General features: G+C 36.0%; 1 protein-coding gene across 6 annotated transcripts in view; it reads right to left on the bottom strand.

Annotated features, from left to right (window-relative positions):
- Window positions 1–3,345: 3,345 nt before the first annotated feature.
- mmd (monocyte to macrophage differentiation-associated) overlaps window positions 3,346–22,481 on the bottom strand; it is a 35,057-nt gene continuing 15,921 nt past the window's right edge. Inside the window, exons 1-8 of one of the 6 annotated variants that reach the window (XM_015356464.2) lie at window positions 21,479–21,495; window positions 14,076–14,156; window positions 13,558–13,639; window positions 12,363–12,523; window positions 12,143–12,217; window positions 10,455–10,556; window positions 8,093–8,162; window positions 3,346–6,445 (exon numbers count right to left, since the gene is read on the bottom strand). In XM_015356464.2, coding sequence (XP_015211950.1) covers window positions 6,242–6,445; window positions 8,093–8,162; window positions 10,455–10,556; window positions 12,143–12,217; window positions 12,363–12,523; window positions 13,558–13,635 — 690 coding nt within the window. In that variant the 5' untranslated portion in view covers window positions 13,636–13,639; window positions 14,076–14,156; window positions 21,479–21,495 and the 3' untranslated portion in view covers window positions 3,346–6,241. Of the gene's footprint in view, window positions 6,446–8,092; window positions 8,163–10,454; window positions 10,557–12,142; window positions 12,218–12,362; window positions 12,524–13,557; window positions 13,640–14,075; window positions 14,157–21,156; window positions 21,582–22,481 lie in introns of those variants that run through there. The other 5 variants (XM_015356463.2, XM_015356460.2, XM_069194506.1 and 2 more) reach the window with 5 other exon arrangements.

Consider the following 22,481-nt stretch of genomic DNA (forward strand, 5'->3'; position numbering starts at 1 on the left):
GTATACAATACCTTTCATCCCAAAGAATTTCAAAACCTTTACATATAGGAGGGACTGAATTTAATGTACTATTATTCTCCACTACATGGTACAATAGATCCGATAGAGAAGTGAGCAAGTATGTCCCACATTAAAATAATGGGGAAATTTAATAGGTCAGTTTGAACAAGCTCAAAGTGGAATTTAACCAGGACACTATACCCTTATGAACAGTGACATGGAATATTTAATGGCCAAGTAGCCAGGACCTTGGTTTAACATCTTAATCAAAGGACAGTGCCTCTTACAGCACAGTCACCGTTCTGAGGTATTCGTTCTGAAATCTTGAATTCTGGTTTGGAAGTTCACCTCATATCTATCTACATGGCTTAAAAAGCAATAAGCATAACATTACATTTTAAGTATAAGACAAAAAAAAAGGTAAATTTTGAGTTATATATATGCAAAGGCCAGCATGGTGGAGCAGTGGATAGCATTATTGCCTGGCAATGCCGGGACCCTGGGTTCAGTTCCAGACCTGGGGTGCTATCTGTGTGGAGTCTGGATGTTCCCCCCGTGTTCGCATGTGTTTCACTGGGTTTCTTCCCACAGTCCAAAGACATACAGGTATACAGGTTAATTGGCTTGTGGGAAAACAGTCCCTGGTGTGTGTGACATGCTTAGGACTGGCACGCTACTCAGTGTGTGTATCCTACCTTGTGCCTGTTGTTTGCCGGAATAGACTATGGCACCCCCAAAAACCTGAATTGGATGAAGTGGTTAGAAAATGGATGGTCATACAATAAAACTAATGCTATTGGTTAATAGGTTTCCTTTTCAAAATTAGCTCCCATGAAGACGTCCTGCAACAAATTCCCATACTGTATATTTGTGAATATCAGTGATATCTGTGAATTTGTGGATCAGGAACCATATGGCAGTCTCTGGATGGTGATAACCATGAGTGCTTCACATTTAACAAAATCCTTGATCACGCTGTAATACAAAAAATGTCTTAAATGCTAATGAATATGCTGCCAGATACTAACAGGTGTAGTCAGAAGTGTTAATTTTAATCCAGTACACTGTATGTATTGACTGGATTAAAGTAAAATAGTTTAAAACTCAATTTATAGAATTGAGTTTGACATTTTTAAAAGGCATTTGACATTTTAAAAATTTATAGAATTGAGTCCTGATATAAATGGTCTTGAGAATGGCAGTTTATCCATGCACAGTGTGAAACCAGTAAAGTGAGCTGAAAAGATTATTGGCTATAGGAAGCCTTAAAGTAGTACTAGCTGTTTCCATTTCAAAGGATTACACTCTTAAAAATAAAGCAAAGGAAAGGCAATTGTTCTCCAGTTCTAATGTTTCAATATGTAAAAATCATAATCCAAAGAAACCATTTAGGGTGCAGTGGCCCAACTAATATAGTGTATTATCTTAGTGTATTATCTTCTAAATGTATCATGCTAAAGAGAGGTAAGTTGAGCAGTTATACAGCAATTTCTGAAAAATAGAAACAAGAATGTTTTAAATATCCAGGATCAATATTACATTGATTCTATTTTTAAACAGGAAATGCTCAGCATGTTGCCTAAAAACACAATAGCAGCCATTGACTGGTCTCACACACAGATCTCACATTCTCCATTTAAAAGAACCAATGCTGTAACGGATGAAAAAACAAGTTATTTTGAGGTTATTTATGAAGCTGATGTACACTGTACATTATCACATTGTTACTCATTCTTGGGATTCATACCTCAAAAGAATATAATCAATGTAAACTAGCATTTGAGCAAATTTCAAATGAAATTGAATCCCAGAGTATTTTAAGGGAGACACTACACCGGAATGAAAGATGTGTACACAATGCAATGTTACATGTTAATATGGAACTGAAACAAAGCAAAATGAATTCCCTATTGTTCTGTGTAGGAAGCTAAACTCAAGTTTCAATCCTATTCACAGATAATTTTCCCTCCGCCTATTTCCTACAGAAACAATAGCAGGTAAGAAAAAAAAAAGCTGTCATAAAGCATGACTTCTTACGTTTGATCAACAGTGTAGTTATCAAACTAAGATATACAGTAAGCCAAAACCTTCCTATAACAGAATTTTGCTGTCAAAGCTTTTTTTTTTAACCATATTTTCTTCAAAGTATTTCTGCTCCAGATGAATTAGCCATTTTATATATCCGTTTTTAAATTTGAACCTGTCATCCACAATATTTCAGATATCATTCAAGTCTAGACACTTTAATGCCCAGGGAAGAAACTTCATCTCATTCCATCTCTTTCACCTTAATTGCTTGTGGATTATGACATGTTCCATATTGATGATCATCAATAGAAGTGTGAAATGAGGAAGGTTACACCCGAGTCCAAGAAACATACCTACCACAATTCCAGATTTATGTTTTGCAGGACGTTTACTGCAGGAAGACAGTACCACATACCACGCCCTCAAAAACAATTTTTCCTGAAAGAAATTGATTGGGCAATGGCTACAGTACGTCCATATACACCAAAGAGTCCCAATGCAGTTCAAATGCTATTGAACATGTCTGGAAACAAGAAAAATACACTGCAGAAACATTCACCTTTGATACACAATACACAATAAAGGGGAAATGCAGTCCCAATTTCTCAGACCAGTTATTAATATTATAATAAATATTAAAACTCAGTAACAAAATAAAGTGACAGTATCGGACAATTTTCCAAATTCAGAATTAAGCATAAATTTGTTAACTTTGCTTAAAAAGTCGCTATGTTATTGCAAACCAATGGTCTCGCCACGGGCGAGAGCCAGAGATCACAAGAATTGTGACTTAAACTCATCTGCTCACTAGTCACTGTAATGACTAATGTGATGCTATTATAGTGATTGCAGCGATGTGTGAGTGAATAAGTACCAGTTTTGCAGCAGGTATTTCAGGGTAGATATGGTACAACGTGATCTGCATTCAGAGTAAACAAGTAGTTTTTGTCGGCAAAACTGTCTCAAGGTCGTGAGCAATATTTCTATTGAATTAAAAGATGGATTAACAAGCCTGCTTGTTCACAATGTAATAGGGCTTTTTCATGACACTGGAAGTTTTGTTGCCTCATTCTGAATCACAGACAATCACAGCAATATGGAGCTGCGCATACCTGGAAATTTCATTTATTTTGTGATGTAAATTGGAGATTTTACATGTTACTGTGTACATGTGACATTGTGGCTTGAAATGCACTCATCAATGCTGATTTGTTTTAACCCCCCCAAAAATAGCATTCCCCTTTTAAGTACACCAACAACATTAGCAAATCTACTGACAAAATCTATTGCATTGTGCAATGCAAAAGGCTGACAAACTTAATTTTTATTTTTTTATTAATTCACACACACATTAGAAATTGAACAAAAGAAACTTTTGACATAAACTGGTACCGTGCATGGTGTTCTAGATACACAGCACTGGTGTTCACAGAAGAGTTTCAAAGACAAAACATTATGCAGTATTAAAAAAACAGGTAAAGGTACAGTATGTGCCACAGATGAAATATTCAACGTATTAGTTAAGAGATCAGTTAATCCCAGAATAACCACAATTAATGGACAAGGAAGGCTGAATCAACCTCTGATATCACTGCAAGACTAGGGCAAAATTATACTAAACACTTTCACTAGAGACAAAAAAAAACTGTCTAGCAAATTAATACATTTACTATAATATTACTCATTCTGAATTGGTACAGTACAGTGGTTTCCCTCTTTTGACCTTTCCCCCATAAGAAAAAAAGTTTAATACAGAAAATATAATGAAGCAGTACATAAAATGGGTTTTCATGTTAATATTATGTAAGGTGAATTATCATGTACAAATGGTTTCAAAGCAGGCATTGAATGATGTCCATAATATTGCAGAAAAATTGGCAAATACTCCTCTTCTGACGTGAGAAACGCATAAAATTCACTAAATGTGCATGCACGATTTCAGTCATATGCAATGTGACATACATTTCTTAGATCACACAAGAGGATTTGGTTTAAAAAATCTCTTAACTGCTGGCATGTAGAGTATGGCAAGTTGCATCATTCACACAAAGCCCAAGTGTACATTATTTTTGAAATTTCATCAGCCATCATAAATGAACACATGGGATGTGAGGGTTTTTACAACAGTTTCAAAGGCAACCAAATGAACAGATTCCCCTTAGCTGCACAGCTTATGCACCATTGTGATTTTTGTGCAAAGTGCTATTTTTTAATGCGATAACTTCCATTTGAAGGTGTTTTTTTCAGGTATAACTGTGGCCAGCTGGCACCCATAACATCTGCATTACAGAATGGCTTTGAATTGAGTCATCACTTCCTCATTATCTCTTCCCCTTAGAAATCTATTTGATCAGCAGAACTCTAGTGCACAACACTTTGAAGACCACATGAAAGAGTTTTAGTTTTAGCCGGGATCAATGGACACTATTTCTTCATTAGACACAATTATCCATTAATTTCAGAATCAGTACTCAGAAGTGCACTCAGGGCAGATTCTGTCCAAAGAGTACCACTACGTTCATAATATTAGCATGCTATAGACAAGCTGGTTCAAAGATCTGTGCAATTCGAAATTAAGTTAGCAAAATCCTGATAAAGGGGGTATTACAGTGAGTGGCAGAGTGAATTTCCCAAAATAAAGGCACAAGCCATCTGTAACCTCTGCAATTCTTCACCTGTGTAACCAACTGAGTATTTGACTTGCACATTCTCCTGTGAAAAACACAGGAGCTGTTTTCTAATGCTGTACAGATGCAAATTTTTCATTTTCAGTGGTTAAATTCAGATGACTAAACAAGACAATGGGTTTTAATATCATAGATGTATAATACAGGGACCCGCATTATAGATCCCTTTTCAGAGTCATTTTCTTCACGATTTCAGTCAACATTAATTGTTCAGTGTTTCAAATATTGCAATACCTTATTAACTCATTAGGAAGTAACAGTGTTAATCAGAGTTCATCTTTAGTTATACTGAAGTAGATATAGCTTGAAGCAGAGATGAACATTTGAACAATACATAACTGCTGATAAATGGAATTGCATTATCATTTTCAAATACCATAGTTCCTTTACATGGATTTCATGATTCTTAACTGCACCTGAATTCTCAACACTAAAATAAATATGACAGTGAATTTAAGTAATTGTTTGCAGACCTGAATGAAAATGATACCGATTCAGTTTTCAAGGCTCATGTTTTGATTTAAGGTTCAGGTTCATTTTCTTGGGTTTTAGATGTCCGGCTATTTCCATAATGCAAACAAATGAAATTTCTATTTCAAATAACATGATAAGGCTCAATAAATACAAGCTGGCAACAGTTAAGAGAAGAGCCTCTCAGAAATATGAACCTATGAAACTCTTCCACTTTTTTTCCCAAAGAATACTGATTAGACTACAAGATTTGCAGTTGTTCAGTTTTGTGACTCACTTGAACTTTACGGAATCACATCCCAAAAATGCCATTTGAATATTAAGTTAATCAAAAACTTGGTCTACCGATTGAACACATTCAATTTTGAATATTTAAATAAAAAAATGGAAGAATGTTGTTTTATCCAGGGAAATATCTGGATCAATACTGGTAATGTACAATAATAATTTACTTTGTTAAAATACAGATAAAAATTGGTTCCAAAATGTGAGCAAAAATGTAAAAGATCTAACAGAATTACTACAACTGAGGTATGAAACTATTTGTACAATATATGGAATGTATCCCACTCCTTATTTGGCTACATTTTTTCATAAAAGATTGAGGTCAGTCATTCAGCATTTTCTTGAATAATGTTTTCCTTTTAAGTTAAACCTCTCTTGAGGGGAACAAAGTTGTACGTTTTCATTTTAAGGAATGCAAACAAACTTTTTTTTCAACCAAAAAACACAGAATAATACCAATGGTCATCTAATTTGACTTTTACCTCCTTACACTTCAGACTGAAGTTGTACTAAAAAAGAATGAAAAGTTATTGAAGCTTGAGCTGTTGTAAGTCATCCCAGAAACAGCTCATGCACTGTAATCTTGTGGTTATAAAACAGTAAACAACACACTGTTATGTTCGTAAACGTTTGGCTGTTGGTTTTGCCTCTTGGGCGTTAAAAAACATTTCCAAGTCTCATTTTGTTATGTGCAAGAACACTGGAACCTTTTTGAAATACAAAAAAATGTTCAGAGAAGTCTAGTGCAATGCCAGTGTGGGTCTTGTTTTTCATACATCTCTGATAAGCTCAGTGACAGGACTTCTGTACAGGTATTTCCAAATGGCGTAGTAATGTACCGCCGCAGCCAGGGCAACAAAGATGTGCCAGATAGCATGGGCAAAAGGAATAATGCCGTCACTCTTGAAAAAGATCACACCAAGACAGTAGATAAGCCCTCCCCACGCTAATTCATGCAGTCCCTCGGTGTTATTCTGATAAAAAGAAAAGGGGGAAAAAAGACAAAGTTTATATTCTCACACATAATTGAGAAAACTTTTTTATGTGAAAAAACATTGCAAACAAAGTACATGAAATACTATGCTCATTTCCTCTGTTTTCTTTACAGTATTTAAAGTTTTAAAAATAACACAGGTAAGGGATTAGGTAAAAAGGGGATTCTGTACTAGGTCTGAAAGGCTTATCTAATCAATCGTGAAGAAGATTTTAAATCAATATTTTTCTTTTTTACAAGAAACCAATCTTCTATCATTTTTGACAACAGAAAGGCTTAGCTCTAGGAGCCAGTGATTCACCCACTATCTTTGTTAATGCTCTTCAGAGTTTTTTTATAGTACAACAAAACTGAAAAATGTTTAGAAATGATATGCTAAATGTTTGAGTTTGGACCTATGATTTGTTTTCTCTAAACAGAGTCAACTTAATCATTTTAAAAGAAAATATATTATGACATGCAAGTGGTTTCTGAACTGGCTCAAGGTCATGAAAGTTGACAGCATTAAACTGTCATATCTTTGTAATAATGGAATACAATTAAATGAATTAGAAAGCCAAATATAAGGGAGACAACATTAATAATAACCCTGTATTTGTGCATAGATGCTTGTATTGTAGTGTTGCAAAACACAGAGAAAATTAACACTATCCTCATAATGACTAATTATCACAGTATTTAAATAAGTGATGTTCTTTGTAAAAAAGTTTTTTAAAAGTTAAGTTTTAGTAAAAGTAATTTTAGAAGTGAGGAACTGGCAAGAAACATTTATGTGTTACTAATGCAGGTTTAGAAAGAATCGGCCATTTAGCGTGTGATGATTGCCTGCCAGTGTTTCTGACAGTACATGATTTTTCTAAAGACTTCTTTGAAAAGCAGATCAGTACCACTCTTTTTACTGAACTTTCATTTTGGAATGAAATAATAAGGCAAAAAAACATACTGCATCGCCTTCTTTTATATTACTTAGGATCTTCCAGTACAGTAAGACTTCAACTCATCCCTTAAACCATTTGAAATAAGTGACCAAGAATGCAACACAGAAGAAGTCTTCTCTCAGACATTACACAAACTGCTGAAACAAAGTAGATTTTGTTTAGGACTTTTTAATTCTGAGAAGGCATTCTATCACAAGAAAGCTCAGTATGTCTATCTGAGTTTATTTCTGTACCTTTTCCTTTTATTTGTTGACTAAGCTTTTAAATAAAGTGCTGAAATGTTGCTCAAGCCTAGAGTCTAAAGCTGCAGATATATTCAGATGTCATAATTCGGTTCAGGCTGATGTTATTTCCAGTTACAGTTTCCTCTTACAATGTGCTGCCAGTCACAGCACTGGCTCCGGATTGCACACTAAATGAAATAGCAGATGAGTAAAGCTGGAATTGGAATTTTGCACTGTCAGCAATCGGACAGAATTACTTTTAAAAGACAATGGAACTTTTTACTCATTTTCAATATAATGGGCTGCCAAAAAACACGAATAACAGAATATTATTTTAGGAACAATTCATTACGTATCAACATAATGCAGTGATTTGGTAAAAAGTGCTATCATTTTTTTACCTCATTTGTAATGACAGAGAAAGCTATTGAGAATTTGAGAAGAAAAATCAAATGCATACAGTACCATTGATGTCACAACCAATGCAGGAAAAAAACCCATTGTTAGATAGAAGATGAGCTCAACAACTTTATACCTATAAAGAAAAGCACACTTTAAATATTTGAGCTGATTTGATCAATTAACAAAAACATTTTCCAAAAAGACATGAAGAGCTGGGTTGTAGTTAGTTATCCATTTAAATGGCCTGGCTCTTTCTAGCAAGGAGCTTTTGAACAGACCTTAATCATGCATCCTGGTTTAAGTAGAATCATTTTATGGAATGATGTGGAATCATTTTTTATATCCTGGCAAGGACATTGTTGAACACTCAAGCTGTTCTCTTTCAGAACGGGATTTAAAAGGAAGCAAATCAGTTACTGTATATCGACAGCTACCTTGAACTGTACAAAGTTAATCCAGTGGTTTACTGACACAGAGAGGGCTGGAATACACTACAGTATATGCGTTGCAGAGTAATGGACTATGGGGGATTATAAGTATAATAAAGACAATCCTTAACATTGGTTTGCATGTGTAAAATAAAGCATTAAGAGACAAGCTAAAGACTGCACACAGCAACAAAGTCTTTAGGGCAGGGGATTTTAACCTTTTTTGGCTAGGACCCAGATTACACTTGTGAACCCATGATTCAGTTTTGAATTAACTTCCTTTTAATTAAAGTTGTCTAGAAATGAAGTATATTATTGTTACTAAAATACAACTACTGCTTAGGAAATTGGGTAATTATAATATTAAAATACAATTAACAATTAGTTTATTTAGTTACACAATAGTTTTGCAAAAGCACAAACTAGAAAACAAAATGAAAACAGTTATCAATATATTAATGTGCACAGGCTTTAAATGTTGTTCAAAGTGTGGTGGTGTGTTTGAAAGGCTGCATGTGAAGTCATGCCGTGGTTGCAAAACTTAGCCTGGTTCATTTCAAAGTTTAATTTTTATGATGGCAAGTGCTGAAAAACATGCTTCATACAAGTAGGTTGTAGAGAAGGGCAGTAAAACCTTCAAAGTCTCATTTTCCAGAATAGCCCCCCCCCCCCCCCACTTTGATCCAGAAAGCACTTAGTGATTCTGCTTGGTTTTAAAATTGTAGAGCAATGCCTCTGTTTTTAATATCTCAATAAGCTGAGCTTGAAAGCCAGCAATGCTTGAAACGTTATTAGTCAAATCTTTGATGTCACTGTCAAACGGGCTGTGCGCTCAGCTGTATTTAGTCACATCCTCCAGGATTTAGCAGTCCCCCGAGGAATATCTGTTAATCTCGCATGTGTTTCACCCAGGAATGCTTGCTTACCAAGAGTTATACTTGATGTTTTGAATTAATTTATTGATCATTGTCCTTTATACGAATTAATTAGGGAGTGTGACATTTTTCTTAATGAAGATAGCAATTTAATGAAGATGTTAATCTGGTCCCTAAACAATTCTTTGTTAAAGAAAGTTACAAAACATTTTTGTGTCTTAGGTGTTTTCATTAATAATAATTTTTAAATCATTCAATGCTAAGCTGTAATAACACTTTTTTTTTCTGTGGTGCTAGGATTTCTAAAAAATTAAATTATGTACAAGGAAACATCAATTTATCAAAGAGGATCACAGTGACGCATTTTTGGGTCATTCCCCATAGGCTATGAACCCCTGCCCTAAGTAAATTCTCTTACGGTATCCTATAATTGCAACTTTCTAAACTCTTTTTAAGTTCTTAATCTATTAGCATTTAGGAACACTTTTATGGTTAAGGTCTAACATGAGTCATTTCATGAGTCTGTAACATCACTATTGGGTTAGTTTCATATTCAAGGGTGATGGGATTTACCCAGGCACCAATTCCTTCAGAAGCTGTCCCCAGAAATCTGAGATTACACAGGCAAAACAAAAGCTTTCACTGCTCTGAAACAGTCTGTACTGGTTCCACCCCAGGTCAGATAACATGCAGAAACCACTGGACTTTTCAAAGTTGTATTACATATACACCAACATTCAAGAAGTTGAAGAATGTAAAACTATAGTGTTATTGTACCATACAGAAATGGCTAAGCAAATACCTTAAAACCAAGGTTTACATTGGTATAATAAACATTATGCAACATACTTAAAAAGTGATAAACATTGTAATATTTTTGTTCAAAACTAATTAGTTTCCAGTCATCGTTTACAATTATTTCCTAGAATCAGTATCATTTTTACTGACTTGTATATACTCCTTTTGTGGATTTCAGAGATACTTGCCTTAACCTACTTATAGAAAAAAAGAATAAAAAGAGATGGACATGAGATGCATGTAATGTGGAGTTTCTATTTCATGCATCTGAGTGCATTTATACTTACTTTTAATCTTACAGTACAATAATATGGGTGGACTTACTTTTCATGGTAATTAAACACATATATGGTTCCTGCTGCTGCCATGAACCAGATAAACCAGCGCATGTGCGATGCTAAGGGTCCAAGCTCACGGAGATTCAACCTGAAAAAATAAATCACACATCTACTATAAGTACATGTGTCTGTGTGTGCAGTAGGCATCCTAATGCAGTTAAATGAATCAGCTATAAAGAGAAAAAAATCAACAGGATACTTAAAACCAACTGGCTTCACTCGAGAGCCAAAGTGTTTAAAGCATGTGACAGACGTGTCACAACTACACGCATGAGAAAATGTTCTTCCCCCAGTTCTGAGTGCCTGGTGTGATGTTTTGTATCTATCCATTTTCTAACCACTTCATCCAATTCAGTGTAGTGAGAGAGCTGGAGTCTTCCCTGGCAAGCAACAGGCACAAGGCAGGATACACCCTGGGAAGGAAGCCAGTCCACTGCAGGGCAGACTCAGAGACATACACACCTAGGGCCAATTTTCCCAGAAACCAGTTACCCTGCAAGTATGTTTTTAGACTATGGGAGGAAACCGAAGCACCCAGAGGAAGCACATGCGAACAGGAGAGAACATCCAAAATCCACGTGGGTCCAGAACTGAACCCAGAGCCCCAGTGCTGCAAGGCAGCAATGCTAACCACAGTGCCACTGTGCTGTCATTAGTATCATATTTATGGTATTATATTTTAATGTAGTACAAAGGATATTAAGGATATCTACAGAATGTGGATTGCAGTATAGCCACTGAGCATTGTGATCACCTCTCAAGAGAATAAAAAAGTAGATAAGTGAAGCTGCTGGTACAGTAGGCTGCATTCACTAAACTTAAACCATTGTTTTAGTGAGAGTACAAGTATACAGTATAGTAATTAAATCACAAGCGCACAGGTGAGTGTCAATAAGCATTAAGATCAGTGTTGTGTACAGGTCTGGCCATCTATTGCTAGCTTTTATCCCCTCCCCACCAATGAAAGCAGTATTGCAATATGACCAATTTTACACACCTTCTGTTGTGCTTTGGGCCTTCTGATTGACAGAAATGTACAAGATAAACGAAATTTGAAGACTGCCTTAAATTTAGAAAAGGGCCTGTATTTGTGGAAAGTATTTCCCTTTTGTGGTTTGTATTTTGATTAATTAATGCGGTACAGAGAGAAAGGCTTCCTCTGGTTAAACATCATTGCAGAGAGCAGTTTTGTTCTAAATAAGGTCTCTTATTGCCTTTATTTGTCCAATACTGAAAGAGTTGCATTTGGATGTGGTTAGGATCCAGAGAGACCTGGTGACTAAGTCTTGGTTCTGTAAAAGGATAAGCTTAGGTACTCACTTATTGTTCATTATTTATAAAGATGATGAGTTTATGAAGTTGTCATGCAACCACACTAAAGCTTTTAATGATTGACTACAGGAAGAAGCTCTTTTATGAATTGTCTTGTTAGTCAAGCTGGTGTTGGGACCAGATTTCCACACTGATTACATTACAGGATAAGTGAGTAAGACTGAAATGTAAAGGTATCTTAAAGAAAAATGACCATGGGATTCTAACCAGTTTTACATGTTAAATACTTTTTAAATTTGTATACCTCTGTTCACTTCGGATTCCTGACTCAAGGCGTACATTCACACTTGCATATCTAGAATATATACACACAGCAGTTTGAAATAAGTAAATTTAGCTCACCACGGTGTATAGGAGGCAGCAATGAAGAAATAGATCACCATTCTATCACACATGTGGAAACAGTGCTCCACGGCCCTGCAGCAAGAAAAACAATCATTAAATCAGTTCCTATTTCAACAAGGAAAGGCTTTTGTTCTGTCAAGCAGCTGAGCAGATGGGCAACGTCTTTGTGTTTTCCCCCCACGTTGTTGCACCAAGAAGGTTCCAAGAGGTCCCTCACCTCATGTGGCTTTTCTTCCAGGAGACGATGTGAAAAACGGTGGACACCAGGAAAAGCGTGCAAAGTCCCATGCCATACACCCAGGCCGTGAGCCTTTCCCAGCGGTCGTCAGACAGACGGTACAGCAGGGCTGTGCCCACAAATGCAGGGACGATAAGGAACTGCAATGGAAAAGTGCAGTTTGAAGGTAACGTACAGCATATGCAGACACCCAGCGTACCCTTGCAGGTTCTATCACATGCACCCATTCCCATCCTGTGACAACTAGCGTTTGACAGGCATGCTTTTATTATGTTCTTCTGCATTGTCCACCCATGGCTTGTAGATGTACCATAAAGCCAAACAGAGCAGGATGTGTGCATAGACAGAAAAAAGAAAAACATTAAGAGTTATATTGATATAGCTATTTTAAAGTCTTTCTAAATATAATTATTGTAACGTTAGATGAGATTTGAATTGGGTAGAATAATGCTTATCACTTAATTTAAAAGCCTGGATGAACAGCAAAGAAGGACTACTTAACCTGCAGCCTACAAATCTGCTTCATTGCAGAATTTACTTACTGTCATCTCCTTAACTGATAGCTATCAGTATGAATAATGTGACTAATTTGCTGGTGGTAATAAAAAGAACTCTAAGGGAGTGCTCTGGAAGGGCTGAGTAGCTCCACACAGCCATATTCTAAGTACTATAGACCACATATCAAACCTCTTTCACAACAGAAGAAAATAAACAATACCAAAACCACAAATATAGGTTTGTTGAACCTAACCCTTCGCTTTTACATGAATCCTTATTCAAAATTGCTTTGTTATCTGTTATACAATGCTTTATCACTATATGATGTGCTTTTCTAGAATGTTCCCCAACATACACCAGGGTGTAACTGCACCAATACTGAGGACCTCTACAATGTGGAAGATATTGACTAATACTGACATATGACTAATGTCAATTTATCCATAACAGTCATCTATTCCTCTGCCCATTAGCTAATCTGTCCTGGTTACTGCATGAAAATACTATACTGTTCCTGAAAAATCATGAAAACAAAGTCACTAAAACTCTGACAATGACAAATTGAATCTTACTGTTAGACTCAAAATGTAACTTATTTGCTTACAATATTTCTAACACTGCTTCTTGTGGCATGTAATACTAAAATTAAAGCAAGGGTTTCGCAAAAAGCGCTTACCGCATGAGTATAGCAGTTAGCAGCATGTTCATAGCAAGTGGGCTGGTAACGGCAGTTAGCAGCAGCTCTGCTGTTCATGAATCTGAAAAACAGAGTCAAGTCAAGAGTCAGTCTTGAGATTCTCACGTGCCATAGCTGTGAAGTGCCAAACACAGCAGTGTTCTCAGGAAATAATTTTAGAACATAAGTAACTTATTGAGGTTTTACAACATTACAGATGTCATTTACTTTGTTTCTGTTTCCAACAAGCAACCTAAGAAAACATAGCTCCAACTGCATACATATATTTTGATTTTTATTGTCATATAAAGACAGCTTTATAGTTTACCTAAACACGTTTTGGGACTTTTGGAAATTTAATTACAGGAAAATGAGCATCTTGGAAATGTTTACTAAAGTTGAATCAACCCCCCTCTGTTTCATAAAAGGCAAGAGAAGCTTCAGATCTTAGCATGACAATTAAACCAAGATGTGGGCAGTCTGTTGGTTTTTGTGGTATAGGAATTCTCTTCACCTACCCTAACAAACACAATGCATATTCAATGATATCATGCAATACATCCTACAATCCTCGGTTCTTCTGTCAGGGATGAATACCCCTGCAGGAGAGAAAATGTTCATTAAGAAGTACTATGCCCATACAGTACCAGAAATTCAACTTCCACAACGTTAAGCTAAAAATCCTTTGCAGCAGAAGAACATTTCTTAAGGTAAGCAAATATTTCATTGTAAGACAGTGAACCTAGTGTTGATAATCTATTTGCATCTATTCAACACCAAAAACAACTTGTAACTTCAAGACAGTGTTGCTACTGAACAAACAAAAACAAAAAATAGGAATGAAGATAAATTCACCCACAATAACAAAGCACAGCCATTAAAGTCTCTTTAGAAATAAGGTGTGGAATTTTATCAGACTGCCTTTCAATCGATCAAGTCAGGTCTAGCTTTACCTTTTAATATTTTTCTCCTCCAATAAAGATATTTTAAAAACTTTTACTTTCCATCCATTTCATCAGCCTATTACAGGCTTACAGAACCTTTAGGCCTATAATTATCATTGAAAAATCTAGAGCACTCCAAATTTTGCATATACAGTATTAAGCACAAGGTTCACTTAATAGTTAAAGAGTTAAAAATGTAAAGCTTAGATTCAAGTGCAAATAGGCTATCCAGAGAAGCTTCTGGGAAAGCTTAATCATGAATTTCTGTAAAGCTTCCTCTTACCACAAGATCCTGTTCAGTAAACAGAAATGACGCATACAGTAGCTTAAGTGCACACTATCATATGAAAGGAGACTCTGCAGTACGCACGACAATCTTCAGTGTGCAACAGAACTGCCATTTAATGGTGCTCATCTAAGCAGAATACTAAGGCAGTCAAGAGGTTCTAATAGCTACCCAAGGCTGTATCTAGGGAAGACAGCCTACTTCAGAGCCATTTTTAGACATGGCAGTGAAGTTACTGTATAGCTATTTCTGCATTGCTTGGAAAAAAAAAAAAGAAAAAAAAAGTTTTTCCCCCCAAAGATTAACAAACAATGATGGCTCTTGTTTCCTGTGCAGCTGAGTCCAAATCCTAGAATACAAGATTCACCTCTGATTTAACTTAATCAGCTTTGATGATATGGGGCACAGTGAGACAGGTCACTGTAAGACTACATTTTGGATTCCCTGCTCTCACGATTACTCATGAAAGGTCAAGGCTCTGATGACGCAGCCCTGGATTTCATGCATCTTTAATTCAATTTATAACATCTGCACTCCTGCACATTTTCCACTGGGGCCAGCAGTACAATGCTTGTTACACTTAGCTACATTTTCAAGAAAGCGCTGTGAAATTTGGAAGTCGAATTAAACATTAAATTATTTAATATTTCAGCTTTATAAAGGGGTATTCCACAGTATTGAATATACCACAGAGGGGGACAACTGTGCACAGTTTGACAATCCTATTCAAAGAGCTAGCTTTGTATTTGAATACTGTGCGAGATAATGAAATTCCTGCCTACAGTATGTGTAATAATCAAAAACTCAGAAATACATTATTAAAACATACTCTTAAGGAGGGGAGGGAGGAAACCTTTTTTTTAATCTAAATTTTCAAAACATCTGAATTTAGAGAACAGACTTAAGTCATTGTTTCACTAAGGTTATGTGTTCTGCATTTGTTATTTCTTTAATTCATACTAGTTTGTGCACAACTATCTGGTTGAATGTATAAATAATGGTACCCTCAGAGAATAATAACATTGTTGCCTATTATTACTAAAAACATTTGCAAAAAATATATCCATTATACATTAACCATCACCAATGAACACTGTCAAAGCTCCCTAATCTGTCACACTTCAGGACTCTGCCACCAACATAAACACTAAACCTGAACCGATGTTGTCATTCAAAACATTAACACCAGTGTTTTTTTGTTTTTAAATACCAATAGTTCTTTGTAAACATTTTCACTGTACTCGATCTGGGTGCAAGGCTATGAACCTCGTGACTGCACACAGGGTGGAGACTCAGGAATTGTAGACAGACTCCTCTGTGCAGGGGGATCAGTGCTGATTGGAAGAAACACTTGCTTCCTTCTAGAGCCCAGAAGGTCGCAGGGTTCGCTGTGAAGCCATGCATGCATTCCAATACAATGAGTATTGTGCACTTGGTTTGATTTTTCATTTACCTATTGTGCTAAAGAAATTATTTTAGCTCAATACACAGTGCAAAAATCAAGTTAATGCTTAATGCACAGTTTGACTGGAGATGTGTTTGGCAGACGCATCAAAAGCACACACAGCTTTTTGCAAGATTAAAATATCTGGTCTAAATATGTTTTATAGGGACATCATGTGATGAAGCATTGACAATGAGTAAATTTCCTTTACACAGTTAATAAGTAGGCTCGGTTTTTAACTAAAGACTATTAATGTCTACATTAGCTGTACCTTTAATGAAAAAAAGGTATATAATGATGAATAAAATAAACCTCATGTGCTGTGACCTAGAGTAATTTTGCATTTGATTGTTTAGAAAAAGTGAAACAGAACTTTAGAGCACCGTTTATCTGCATGTCCTAAATGATCTACAGTACACTGTACAACCAATAATCACTAAGCATAGATGGATGTGTCCCATCTGTGACAGAATATGTTCTCAGTAACACACATTTTACCACAATAGCTTTGTTTTCTAAAAAATGTAATGCAGCAATTCAATAATGAAAACAATGATGACACATTAGGAAAAAGAATACTATGTTTCTACATCATATGAAATATTCGCTACATTAAAATGTAGCATGCTAATGATAATAAATTAGGGAGATTCACTATTTAGTCATTTTATATAATGACAGCACAAATAAAAGCATATATTACTAAAGCACATTGTTAGTATTGTCCCCAGAGTGTATCTGGTTTATTTTACGGCATTTCATTCTCTTATCAAGTTAAAATAGATGTCCTGTCCATGATACAATACTGTTGAGTATATACAAAAAATATTTGTGTTGGGATAACAGCACTACTGATCTAAAAAAGTCTGCTTTTCTCAGTATTACTTAATTAAATGAATGGCACCCCAGCCAAACTGAAGAACGGCACTGTTCATAATCTTTAAATTTTCAGTCCTCTGCCTTGTTAATAACAAGCTAACTTGCTGTATAAGACATAGGACTAAGAAATTAAGATCATTAAAAATATACCATGAAAATAACATTAACTTAATTTACAGAGATCATTTGTTATTGCCTTTATTTATAACAGACCAATATTTTAGTATACTGTAAATGTGTTCAAGATGTTGCTGCTATTAAAGCACACTGACACTGTACCACTGAACTGGAATAAGAGGACGAATACAGGCCCCACAAACACTCAAAAAGGAAACGTGCATTTTTCAAACAGTATGTACCAGACCTCCGTGAATGCACTACTTCATTGTGAAGGGGAAACTCTAGTACTAAAAACGCTGCTGCACAAGGACATTAGTCCGAGATCCAGATTATTCAGAGATTTACACACCCATCGGTTACAGTAAGGACATAACACTTAAAAGGAAAAGGATAGAAAACTCCCTTTCACTTTGATAAACCTTTTTAGGAAATCTTTGATCTGATGTTTGCCCAAAATTTCAGGAAGCGTTTTGTTTTTGCCGACCAGTTGAGGATAACTGTGAAAGGGATTTATTTTGTTCACACAAAACAGCGGCAGTTTAAAATGTTTCTATGTTAACAGGACTCTCCTGGCAAATTCCTGAATACAATACTGTACAATATTGTCTATTTAAAATGCAGAATGACTATAATTAATTGTTCTGTACAGCTCAGTAAACACAACACCCAATAAACTGCCATCACAGCTCTAACCTGTTGGTGTTTACAGTACAAATGCTGACTCTCAGCTTCTATAACCTGTCGTGCGATAAGGCCACAATGAAAGGGATACAGCAACAACAGGGCACTGAAGCCTTAGTTCATATTGACAATGCCATTGCGAAATACAATCAATGCTACACTACAATTTGAATAGAAGCTCATATGGACAATGCTATTGTGAAATACAATTAATGCTATGTTATGGCTTCAATGGAAGTTCCAGGATGGCATAGCTACATAGATCCCCTCCAGATTCACACACAGCAAGCCCCTTTTTATTACACATTAGGAACAATTCTGCTGACCAAGATTTTCATTTGAAAAAAAGAGAATGTGAGCCTTATAGGTTTGATAAAACAAATTTGGTTGCAGGAGTTTTCCACAGTCAGTGTTGACTCTTCTATGCCACAGATTATGTTTCCTGAACACCAGTTAGGATTACAGTTAGGGGATGAACAACCCATTTATGATTTCCTGCAGTCCTCAGTTATGTACAGAAAGTCTTCTATGTAAAGTAACCAATGAAACTCAGATCAGGGTCTGATGGGCTGAAAATGGTGCAGGAGGAATTGGGAACAACTGTCTCTTTATTTGGCAATGGATGCTGCTAGTTACCATGGTAAAAAAGCACAATAATGTGACCATTTTTATTTAAAAAAATATCCATCATTTAACCACACAAGCCAATTGAGAACATAATTTACAATAATAACATGGAGAGGTCCATTTGTACAGAAGTGCTTCCCTGAAGCAATCTGAATGCAGTACCTTGTTCAATGGCACAACAAAAGCCTTTTCACCTGGTCTTTTAATCCATGACCATGCAGTCCACAATACAGAGAGCCCTGACCACTAGTCTACACTGCCGATTCCAAATCTTTTCCATTAAGTAAAAAAAACAAGATAGAATAGCACAGTTTTGCATTTAGAAAAAATGATTTAAGTGAGGAATTGTCCTAGTTAAATTTAAATTTTGAAGTCAACAGAATTTTTTTTTAACCTGACTGGTTGACCTTAAAAAAATACATCCTGGAAGTTTGTATCCAAGACAGAGAATTGATCCCCTTTTAAGTCCTGTTAAAAATAATTTTGTACCAGAAACAACAAAATTATGCAACTACCCCCTCTATATTTAAATGCAAAGTTAAGTGCAAATATTCAAGGTACTAGTGAAGACATCTAACCTTAAGAATGCATTTGTAATCAATGTGATGTATCACCATGTATTGGTTTGGAATTCTTAAAAAAAGTTTGTATTTTTTGTTTCCTTCTAAAGCGGTATATGACACTGCTACATAGTATAAACTCAAGGACTATGCACACTGTACTCTGCAGTAAAGTACTCAAGTTGTGTTTTTGTGTGTACACTATATACAGTTTACTCAAATCCTCATCAAGAACTCAGAAGTCAACACAGGCTTGATCTTGAATGCCTGAGATAAATAGTTTAGAAACAATGCCTGTGTAGAATACAGTTAAGATGAGTGTTACTGGCAAAATATTAAGATTAATTTGGAATGAAATGAAAACTAGTCACTAATGTTAAGTTTCTCAGTGAGTCAAGTGACAGTTTTTTGTTCGCACAACTAAGTATATCTCTTTTCATCTTGTGCTTAAAGGTTGTTAACAACATACATTACACACTGCAAGAGATACAACAAATAAAATGGCAACTTGAAAAAGATCAAATAATCCCTGAGATTATAGTGTACCATTTCAGCCACATGACTCTTGCACAAACAGGTACTACCTGGAGGAAACCTCAGTGTAACCACAGCTAGGCAAAAATAATTGCTGAACTTCCAGAAGTGGATACATACAGTAGCTGGCCAGTTCTCTGAGGCAATGAATACTCCACATCTGTAGCTCAAAAAACACCCATTCTTTTGCAACCAGGACATCCGGAATTAATGGAAGATACTGTTTACTTCATGGTTGGAAGAGAGGTGTGAAAACAGAGTCCCCTCGTTATTGGCCGCTGATACGGCAGGACATTAGAACCATTCGAAATTCTCTGCAAAGCATGACCACTGCAAAACACGCATGAGGCCAGTACACCGCACCAAAGAGCACTGCAAATTCGAACATGTCTTGCCCTTCCAGCCATTTGGAACACTTTCCCGGATGAGTTCCAGTTTTCACAGCGCACACGCATTTGTTGTTGTGATTTGTGGGACACCCACTCACACAGGAATTTTTACTGAACCATCTGCAACAAAATATTTTGCTCTATCACAAATGTCTTCTTGATGGTCAGCTTTTCAAGAGGGCAGTATCTGCGTGTGAAGTCTTTGCCCCTGCTCCACCAGAATGTCCTCCTTCTAGCTTTGAACATATAGGCACATACAAGCTGTCCTCTAGGGAATTGTGCTGATATCCCAGTAACCATTATCTCTGGATACTTTCTTATACAGGGGGTGCCAAGAATGGGGCAGCAGTCATTGCACCCAAAATGGGGATCTCTTCTACCAACTATACAAGAACCCGCTGCCATAGTTAAAAAAGACAGAAAGTGGCACCATCAAATATTAATGCCACCTTTAACATTGCTTGTACTATCTATGAATCTCAGATTAGGTGTCTTTCAGACCTATTAGGTCAAGTCTTTATCTACACTTCTCTCCAGTGCATAGTCACTTGTATAATTTGGGATTTATACAAATCATACACAATTATATTTCAGGTGTACGTGTTCTCAGATAAACTTTCGCTAACAATGACTCCAAATCACCAACCGTTCATAAAGTACTGTAGCTTTATGATCTTTCCTTAATGTGGAATTCCTTCATGACTGTTGTTGCTTCCATTGCACTGAGACGGGTTTAACGTTGCCATAAAGCTGTGATATTTTTTATATCAAAATTGAAAGAAGGCTATCTTGACTTCAGCGACATGCGGAATGCAGCATAAATGTAACAATTACAATTGCATTACAATCTGCATTACCCATCCACAACCAGTTCCTAGCAGAGCAAAACTCATGTCCGGTATCATTAAAACGAAACTAATAAACATAGACATCTTTTTATTAAATAATTTCATTAAGTAATCCGATACATACACAGGATCCATTACTGAGAAATATTACTGTGCAAGGCTTTGGTTATTCAGCACCGTTCATTTGATCCATATCAGAAGAGTCAGTATATTTTAATCGTATGAACTTAATACAAAGAAAACGTTTATAAGTTAAAGGCTTTAAAGATTTTTTAAATTGGACTCACCTCTGGAAACTGTTCTCTCTCTTCATCTTGGAATAAACAACGGTCGAAAAACTAAAAGCAAACGGTTTCGAGCTACAGGATATCTAAAATCAGAAAAGGGGCCTCTAGCGACCAGCACTTAATGCTAAGAAACGTGAAATCTCCTTCTGAAGAAAATATTTAAAAAGGCACTGATTTTAGTCTTTTTCGCATTGTGACACTGTCGGGATTAGCAGGCTAAACTGCTAAAGAGCAAATTTAACTATGCAGAAGGCTGACATTCTCATTCAGGGTTAAACATCATTACCTACTTACTGTACACCCCTCAACTGTTCCCACGTACCGATTTCCAAAACCTTCATTCGCGCATTGTAGTAGCTGAATGTACAATGACAGACGGGGCATTTCACCAACCACAGCGCAGGAAAACCGTATTGTCCCGAATGCGACCAATCGGAATTGGGTAAGATCAGGCGGTCTTTGATCTCTGAAATGGCTTTATGACGCTATTGGAGAAAATGCAAAAAAAATCATTTCGTCATTTTCTTGAAAATTCTGAAACGGGGTTTCCCAGTCTTAAAAATATATTCTTATTCTTATTCTTATTCTTATTCAACGTCATTTAAAAACATGTATAAATGACTTTATTCTGGGCTCATGGACTTATTATCTGTTCTTGAAACATAACATAACTGATTACTACAAAGTATTGTGGTATGAATATAAACCTCAACTGTAAAAAAAAGTTCCTAGTGTACTGTATTTAGATTTTTTTAACAGTTACAGTCAGTTGAAATGCTGTTAGAAGTGTGAAATCTTCCACACACTTTACTGCCCAAACACATACTAAAACATAAGCTAGTCTTTTCATGTGAAATAACACATTGTTCTCAGTCATACATTAGGGCTTTATACATTTGTGTTTTGGGCCCTTTCTTAGTTATTACATTTTATAGTTGTTTGTGTAGCTTAATTTTTCCAGAAACCATTTCTGCAGTCAAAGATATGGCTAATAATAAGTGTTGATGGGAAGTAATTAAATTCTGCATGCTGAATATATATCTTTCATATGTATTGCCTAAAGCAAAAAGTTGCTTTCACTTAATGAAACATATTTTATCATTCTATGTAGTGTGTAGAGCAATACAATTATTTGATAAGCCCTATCTTTCTCATTATTGCTTTTAGTCATGTGTCAGGGGAATGTTAAGAAATGAAGGTATCCAAGCAAAATGGATGACACAGCACATTGTTACAACAGTGGAATGCAGAATTAATTTCCCAGCGAATCCTTGTTTCCTGACTGCAGCACAGCAGACTTGTTTTGACATGAGACATGAGGCCCA

Source organism: Lepisosteus oculatus, chromosome 9 (genome assembly GCF_040954835.1).
Source record: "Lepisosteus oculatus isolate fLepOcu1 chromosome 9, fLepOcu1.hap2, whole genome shotgun sequence".
NCBI classification, from domain to species: Eukaryota; Metazoa; Chordata; class Actinopteri; order Semionotiformes; family Lepisosteidae; genus Lepisosteus; species Lepisosteus oculatus.